Here is a 9,023-nt window from a genome sequence, read left to right as displayed (position 1 = left end):
ACACACACACACACACACACACACACACCTGACAGGCGAAGACAAAAAAAAGAAAAAAAGACAACTACAACAACAAAAGGGAGGTTGCGCAAAAGTAGTCTGCAACATTCAGGATTTCAGCCGATTTCTGCAAGTCGTGGCATCTTGTTTGGAAACTAGTCAAACAATGCACTCTGTCGGAGACGGCTGATGCCCGAAGATGGGACTCGGAGGAAGTTTTTGGCGACGTCCCGCTGTTTTGTGGTCCTCAGGTGGGACAAAGTCTGGTAGGTCTCTCCGGTCACCTTCTGCTATAATGCCTTGTGGCGGCGCGCCGGCGTGCGTGTGACTGACTGACTGACTGACTGACCGACAGTCTGTCCAAGAGAGAAAGAGAGGCTGGATAGAAACATCAGGCAGGCTGTCAGGCAGCGACGGCTGGACTCCCAGCGCAGGCTTCTCTCCTCTCTCCCCGCTCCCCAGACTCATGCAGGATGCCCGGGAAGCGCCGCCGGGGAGCGCTGGTCCAGCTCAGCCCGAGTTCATGACGCCCTGGGCGGTCTCGTCATGCGTTTCTTGCCCGTGCCCAGCGCCCATTCCCTCAGGCTTCTCTTCCTCTTTATTTTCGTGATGGGGGTGGCCCCCTCTCCGGCACTCACAGCCGGCTGCCCCGACGGATGCGTGTGCGACGACCAGCTGGTGGTCCAGTGCGCCGGGCAGGATCTCACGCTGTTCCCCAACGACCTGCCCCTGGCGACCCGGCAGCTCATCCTCTCCAACAACCGTATCGCGGACCTGCCGCCCCTTCAGCTCAACTACCTGTCCGACCTGGTCTATCTCGATTGTAGCAACAACTCGCTGACAGAAATCTCCGAGTCTACTTTCGGGAACTTGCGGAAACTCGCCTACTTGGACTTGTCTTTCAACACGCTGCTGCAGATCGAGGACCGGACTTTCGGGCCCCTTTCTTCCCTGGTGATGCTCCGGATGACGGACAATCCGAGTCTGGGAGAGATCCACCCGGACGCCTTTTCGGAGAACTTTGCTCTGCAGGTCCTGGACGTGAGTCGGAACAACCTGACGGTCTTGAACATCAGCAGTCTGATCGCCCTGCCCGCTCTGCGCTCTCTGGGCCTCAGCGGGAACCCGTGGAGGTGCGACTGTGACACCGAGGACCTCTGCCTGTGGGTGCAGATAGAGGGATTCAAGTTCCAAGGTGAGTTCGGTCAAAACCTGTCCGATTAGGCAGGCAGTTTTCAGAAATCATTGTTGATGGGTGTAGGGGTAGGCGATACGGTCTTAAAGTTTTCGATATTCGCGATGTTTTTTTTGGTGGGGGTGTGAGGAGGATTATTTATTACTACTGTTTTTTAGGTGATTTTATGACTGTGACTGTGTGTCACAGCAATAACAGTGTTACAAACACAAACAATGCTCGTGAAAGACATCCCCAATTTTGATCCACCCATCCAAGAAGTGTGTGTTTGTGTTGTTTTTTTTTTTATCACTGAGCTGCACATGGTAACTGTATTATTATTGAACAAACATTGGAGCAAATGGTAAAGTTATCAATCCTGTCAGGACAGTTTTGGGACATTTTAAACATCATTCATTTGAATTTATCATAACAACAATAAATCAAAAATTTCTATCATAAGTAATTTGTCATGATAAATGATACTGTCATGATCCGTGTTTTTCTGTTTAGTTATTTTGGGATTTTCTGTGTTTAGTCCTGTTTCCCCGAGTCTCTGTGTTGTCCTCTCAGCCCTTGATTGTTCCCAGGTGTGTCTCGTTCCCTTGATTACCCCGTGTGTATTTGAGTCCACCTGTTGTCTCTGTCTCTTGTCGGGTCCTCGTCAAACGTACGTCATATGTCTTTTGTCTGCTTGTCACCACAGTTGTACTGTTAAGTCCTGTGTTGGTTCCGCTCTCGTTTTCAGTCCGTTGTTCTTTCAGTTGCTCCCGGTAATTAGCTGTGTGCTAACTCTCTGCCGTATTGGACTGTCTGATCTCTCTTCATTAAATCCATCATTTCTTTCACAACCTGGGTCTCTGAGCATCCCTAATGCATACGTTATTTGTATTTATTTATTTTAAGAAACATTCCAACATAAAATATCTTATGCATTGTTATTTGTTGAAAATGCCTCTGCTGTGCGGCATCTTTTCCTTTTTCTGGCTTGGAGAGTAAATATAAATCCATAAGCCAAAGCACCCCTATTATTATTGACACTTTCACTCAGATAATCAGAATTCTATTAATTTAGCTCCTAATAAATGTTTTTTTTTTTAAACATGAACTCTGGTCAGAGTTGATGGGAATACGGCTAGAGCATTTCTGAAATTAAACCAAAGGAGGCTGCATGAGCCTTGAGCGAACAACTAGGAGGACAATACTGAGTAACGGAACTGATTAGGTCAAAGCATATCCATTTTTTTTTAGAATGGCCTAGTCAAAGTAAGTCTAACTGAGAAAGTCTGAAGATTTTCTCACCTTACTTCCTGCAACACACACTCCCCCTCAAGCTGCCCTTCACTACTCGATAAGGGTTTAGCGGGTTTTTGCCAACATGTCCATTAAGATGGGACTTTGTCAGAGCAAATAAGATAAACCAGAACGTTTCCCTCTGATTGAGGACCAGCCCAGACGAGCTGTCTGTAAATGTTAGTAGAGCACAGCTCCAAAGCAGGTGAGCTAAGGTCAGGATTCATAACAATATGTGTGTTGCTTTTTATAGCTGATGTGTTCATCAAAGATAACTCAGTGTCTATAGGAAGCCTGAGGCCAGAGTCGTTGTTTAAGGGACGATAATGTCCTTCTCGTACTAGTTCTTTTTTTTTTCCATTTTTTTTTTCATTGCTCGACACAGACCCTTTCTGGATACACAAACACAAACACAGACAAATCCACAAAGGCTCATCGGTGTGTGTTTGAGTAGGTACTACCCAAACACACACTGCATATAAACCTATGACCCTTCAGTCCAGATGGTTAATGATGGAGCTCGAAAAAGATGGACATTGACTATCTGATGAAGGGCAGTGTGAGTTGATGTGGGTGTTTCTGCGTGTATATGTGTGTGTGTGTGTCAGAGTGCTAATCGGTGTGTGAGCTGAGGGGACCTGGGGTGAAATGAGGAGCTTGAGAGGAAGCTCTCCTCTTGGCACAGAGTCCCTAAAGTTGTTATCCGCCTTCAGCTGAGCCAGACTCTGAAAAAGTGTTGCACATAAACAGAGAGCTTGCTTATTTCTGTTGTCTGATGTTCTCTTTCTCAAATTCAGAGTTGATATTCTGACTGAGCAGCTTGTGTATGTTTGTTTATGAATGCCTCATAGGTTCACATGCATGAACATCATGACTCGCTTTGGTGCTTTGAAAGGACAAAATAAAAAAAAACAAAAAAAAAACAAGTTTGAGTTTCTTGTGGACACTTTGTCACACATGTAGTGAAAATGATTTATACAAGCTCCAGCTTGTTCATACACCTCCCACTAAATATTTGGTTAAATATCCTGTAGCAAGTTGCACATCGACCAAACACTTTTTTGGAGCTTCTAGCACAATTTTGGCTTATTTTCAAATTTAGCGGAGTTCGTTTAAACTGTTTGGTTTCCTGATTCTGACCTGATTTTTGTTTTTTAGCATAATGTCCATGTTTTTGCACAATAATGGCAATAGTGGTGTTCCAAAAGTTTAATATTAACTTACTTACATTTTTCAGCTGTGTTCTTGGGCTCGTTGTCTGATCGTACAGGTTCCATCTCACCCAAATTATAGCCTTTGGAAATTACCCAAGAACCACCAAAGCTTCGGTCAGTCATAAAGTGGGAAATACTGAAACTCCAGTGTCATTAACAACAGGGAAACCAGTTTAACATCAGAACATTAACTGAAAACCTCCAAACTAATATCCAAAATAAACACATTAAAGCCGGCATTACCCCTGGTGTACAGACTAAATGCCTTCTGGAGAAAATGTTTTTGATGTCAGACAAGTATTGTATTTTTTAGGGGAGAGCGTAAGGGAACCTGCTGTTCTGTGGTGGCAGTATTATTCTGTGGGGCTGTTTTGCTGCACATAGTAGAAATGAAAGACTGCCTCATAATTCTTTTGCTTCACCTTCAAATTTAAAATGCGGACAAAAGTGTGTTTTCATCCAGGTCAGTTTTCTCAAACACACATCAAACCCAGGGTTCTGATAAACTCTCAGAGTGATAATTTGTGAAATATGCTTAGTAGGTGAGTTATCAATAGAACACATTCAAGTTTAATCTACAGATTTTGATAAAAAAAAAAAAATTGAGAGAGCACTTAAACATGCAACCAGAATTACGCTGGAAGCTTATTGGTGTCAACAATAAGTGTGTGATTGATGTGCAAATTACTGCTGAGCGTTTATCCTAATATCATAGGGATTTATGTGTGTATTTGACCCTATATGTGTAATGTCATCCCAGTGCAACTTGGAAGAAATGAACGATAAATTAAAACTTGTTTTGAAAACTCACCCCGGAAAAATAAGAGCTCAAATGCATTTCTGACAGCTGAAGACGGATGACATCCATAACCAGGATGTTTGTATGAATAAAGTCTCACAAAGACAAACCCACGGACGTACATGGCCCTCATAAACCACTGCAAAATAAACGTGCGACACGGCGAAACGAGGGTCAAGCGAGCAGCTCTGTGTTGGAGCCGTCAGCGTTTCGTCGGCCATGAAAGCCTCGCGGTCGACCTGCAGGCCTGTGAGTCCGACGTCCACAGATTCCAGCTGTGGCCGTCTCTCGGTGCGAATATGAGTCAGGCGCGAACGGCGGTGGATGTTTGTGGGTTCAAAACTCAAAAACAATCACTTTGTTTTGCTGCTGACGACGTGGCTCGTATTTGACACATGGATTCGTGTTTAGTCACATTGTGTTTCAATTTGAAGGCAGCGGTGGGAATCAGGAGAGGGGCAACGTCTCACTTTGAGCAGAAACAAACCAAAATAAAAGCAGGGAAGTATATGTTTTAATAATAAAAAAGTATGTTTAAAAGAGTTTAAAAGGCTCTCTGACTCGGCATACCTTCGTTTCTTTTTAGTGGGAAAATATTGAATGTTTACAGGTGTAAAAAGACGTAGCTTTGCTCTTCGTTGAGCTGCTTTTTTTTTTTTTTTTTTTTTACCACTGCAGCAGCAGATTTTAACCTTTGGTTTCATGAAATTGTTTGGGAAAAAACATTTCTACAAATCAAATTAAATACTGTTTGCATTACTAATGAATACTGGAGGAAGTTACCAATAAAGTTATTGATCGTGAAATGGAAATACTGAATTGCTCCATGAACCTCATTTTTAATACACAGTTCAGAGAATTGGTCAGGAACAGCCGATGCTGTTCTGTATTATATGATATCATATGTCATTTGTGTCAGAGTTTAACATGTCAGTGCACAAAAAAAAATAAAATAAATAAATATTCAATTGTTTAAATAATTTTGTTTGCTAGATGGAACATTTTTGAGTTTGTGCTACTTGCAGTTGATTTGGGAATTTTGTTCCTGAAATCTTAATAAACTTTATTTTTAGTCTGGTTACAGACCTGTTTTATTTTTAAATGCGACATTTTAATTAAATGGCTTGTTGTCCAAGGCAACACTGGAAACAGCAAGGGAATATATAAAAGTCACAATCGCAAAATATTACAATCGGGTCAGTTTTAACGCATTTCAAAACTAGTGAATATGTTAAAGAAAAAATAAGTAAATCAGCAGCAAGAACCAGACTGCGGCTGAAAGTGGAGTTTTGCTGAGGCAGTCCTGAACTCCGGCTTCAATTTATCCAGTGAGTTGGAGGAAGTTAGAAGAAATGTTTTCTGAGAGCAGAAGTGTAGAGACGTTGTAGACCGGCACCCTACCCAGGACTTTAAAAAAGGCCAGCCTTCCCTACTTACTCTTTCAGAGAAATAAACTAAATTTAATCAAACCATTTAAAAATGACAAATTTTCTGACCAGACAAACTTTACACCCACAAATAACATCCATCGTCAGTCACCTTAATGGTCTGCCTGCTGATTCGTTGCTTTAGCGATCTCTTGTCGCCATGGCATGAACCTTGTTGCTTCCTTTATTCTTCAGATGTCTTCTCCTTCTTATGGCAAAGATTTTATCTGATTCATAACCCATGAGCAAAAAGTGTTCGTATACTTTGCCTGTTTTGGGTTTTTGTCTACAACAGGCAGGTGAGATCTGTGAATCTGGAGAGCACGTCTTAAAGAAGGATGCACTTCCTGTTTTGAGAGGGGAAGCTCTTATGTCTCTGTGTCTAAAATTGGTTTTAAAATGGCTGGTCTTTCTCAGAAAAACAGAGATTAAATGTGATCTTGAAGAACAACTCTTTCTCCTCTTGCTGAAACATGTTTGTTTTTGTTATGAAGGAAAGTGGAAAAAGTGATGACAAAAAAAGGTTGTTCAGTCAGTGCAGTTAAAGAAAGACGGAGTTGGCTGAAAATTCTGCAGTTTGATAAAATTACAAAGAGAACGGAGCGGCGCGCCGCTGAAAATGTGTCACCGAGTGTCACAGAGCGGCATGAGAAAAACAACCACTGAGAAGCGTCTTTTTGTACTGTCATGAAATGGCTTGAAGAACTAAACAAACCGCAGCCTCAGTGTTCCTCTGAACGGTTGGAACGGCTCATATCTACTCCGGGAGACAACTAGGTCTTGCTCAACATTCGCCCCTTGAACCTAAATTAAATTTGCAACCATTGATGCAGGTTTAGTGTGTTTCTGTGAGATTTTTTCTTCTCTTTTTTTTCTTTTTCTTTTTGCAAGAAAAGTTGACATGTTCTGACAGTCACCAAAGTCAAAAGTTTGGTTTCAGGATGGTGAGGTTGGCAGCTGTTTTCAGTTCTGTGGGAAACAAACAGGAAGAGGGTAAAAAAGTGACCAAAAAAATAAGAGGATAGAACTCAGTCCAAATAAAAAGCTCTGCAGTGTTTTGTACAATTATTCAATACCTTTTAAGCTGAATGTTTTATAACAAAAAACTTCAGTGTGTTTAGTTTGAATCTTGAAGTGAATAAATGGTTTATGTGGATAAAAATCTTAAAGGTGCAGTGTACTTCTGACCTGTTCATATGTGGCTGGAAGCATTTTTCCGCTTTTTCCCCCTACTCCCTCTCTGCAACATCGCCTAGGCACACTAGGCATAGTAATTTCAAATATCACTACGTATTTCCAATTGTATCTTTGTATGGACTTTGACTGGGCCATTCCAGCACATCAGCGCACTTTGATTTTAATCACTGCAGTGTAGTTTAGTCTCTGTGTTGAGGTCTGTGTTTACCTCTGTGATCAGCTTTCCTGCTCCAGCTACGGAAAGGTGTCCCCACATCATGATGTTGCCACCACCGTGCTTAACAGTGGGGACGGAGCTTCCAGAATGATGCTTTTTCCACCTCGCATTGTCTTCTAGGAACCAAAAAGTTATGTCTTGATCTCACCAGCTCGAAGCATCTTCTTTTACATATTGTTTTTTTTATGTTGTTGTTTTTTTACTTTTATAAAGGCTCTTTCATGGCATAAACAGCTAAATGTAGTTACATCGTGGATTGAATGGCCTTCTGTAGGATGTTTAAACATCTCTATACCTCCATCGCTGACCTCTCTGACGTCTTCCTCGGTCTTCATGTCGTTTTTTTTCTTCTTCTTCTCTAATGTTCTTTAACAAACCTCTGAGGCCTTCACAGAAACGGCTGGGATTTGTGCTGAGATTAAATTACACACCGGCGAACTCTATTAATTATTTATGGCCTCTGAGGGAAATTTGGTGCTCTAGATTTTAGTTTTTTGGGGGTGTCAAAATAAAGGGGGATCGATATAAATTCGAATCCCGCTTTTTGATTTTTATTTGTAAAGACAGACAAAAAGGAAAACAGTGTTTTTAATTTCTCACTTTGTGTTGGTATATCACTAAAAGCGCCGATCAAATACGCTGTGGTTGCGACAAGACAAAATCGTACACACACTCACACACACACACACACACTAAACAACAAATGGGCAATATTATTTATCATGTCACTGGTAATAAATTAATTGCTTATTGTTCCGCTTTGAGACTTGCGTTTGAACCATAACAGAATAAAATGTGTCCACTTAAAGCCAGGCTGTTCATTCGTCCTTCCCCGTCGCTCTCTCCCTCTCACCCGCAGCCGTCGCTTCCTTCCTGACGTCGAGAGCTTTCGTACATTTTCTTGTCGTAATGTAACGCCGGAGTCGCTGAATGACTCACGGAGCTTACAGTATAGGGTTGCTGATTTTGTGAAGTCCGTCGTTTCAGATGCACAGGACGTACGGCGCGTGTCTGACGCCGGGCTGGCGGCGTTTCCGAGGTGACGGCCCTCGCTCGGAGGGAAAGCGTTTCTGGCTGCCCCTTGGTGTCCTGGACAGCTCATAAGTGAGGGGCAAAGAGCCAGAGCTGGGGGGGAGAAGAGGGGAACACACACAGTAAAGGAGTTAAATATTCATAAAAGACAAACGGCGAGGTACACGACAGGCAAAATGGTGGAAATGCATAAAATATCCAAAGAATTTGTGGATTATATAAAACTTTGCGGCAAAAGATGAAGAAGAAAGCGTGAAAATAAAATCGGGTCACTGGCCTTCAAAGGAAGCCGATGAAAACAAAAAGGGACAAATAAGGAGTTACCTTTAGCTATGCCCCAGATCTGTCACTCCGGCCCATTAAAACATTCATTATGACAAGCAGGCATCGATTCACTTTAATACAGGTAGATGATCTATTATTCATCAGCTGGAACCGTTCCTCAGACCCATCTGGTGCTGAGAACCGTATCAAATTCAGCCGGCCTGCCCGGCTGCTGGGAGCCTGCATATATTTTTATGTCCCGCCGCATTTCACGGCGTGAACTTGAAACCAGGACTGATGTGATGCACGGCGTGGGCGCGTTTGCGATGCGATCACCTGAGCTGCCGAGGAGTGTCAGCACGGGAGCCCGAGTTTGGATGCGCAACGTGGCTGCATGCATGTGTGT

The 9,023-nt window shown here is 42.7% G+C and overlaps 1 protein-coding gene across 1 annotated transcript in view; it reads left to right on the top strand.

The window, feature by feature from the left end:
• Positions 1-11: 11 nt before the first annotated feature.
• The window catches only part of lrrc52 (leucine rich repeat containing 52), a 23,262-nt gene continuing 14,250 nt past the window's right edge, over positions 12-9,023 (top strand). Inside the window, exon 1 of the mRNA XM_016670786.1 lies at positions 12-1,195. Within this exon, the coding sequence (XP_016526272.1) occupies positions 547-1,195 (649 nt within the window). The 5' untranslated portion in view covers positions 12-546. The remainder of the gene's footprint in view (positions 1,196-9,023) is intronic.

The sequence above is a fragment of the Poecilia formosa genome, unplaced genomic scaffold (assembly GCF_000485575.1).
Source record: "Poecilia formosa unplaced genomic scaffold, Poecilia_formosa-5.1.2 Scaffold37, whole genome shotgun sequence".
Classification (NCBI taxonomy): domain Eukaryota; kingdom Metazoa; phylum Chordata; class Actinopteri; order Cyprinodontiformes; family Poeciliidae; genus Poecilia; species Poecilia formosa.
Note: the sequence above shows the minus strand (reverse complement) of the source record. Positions and strands in the feature narration are given on the sequence as shown.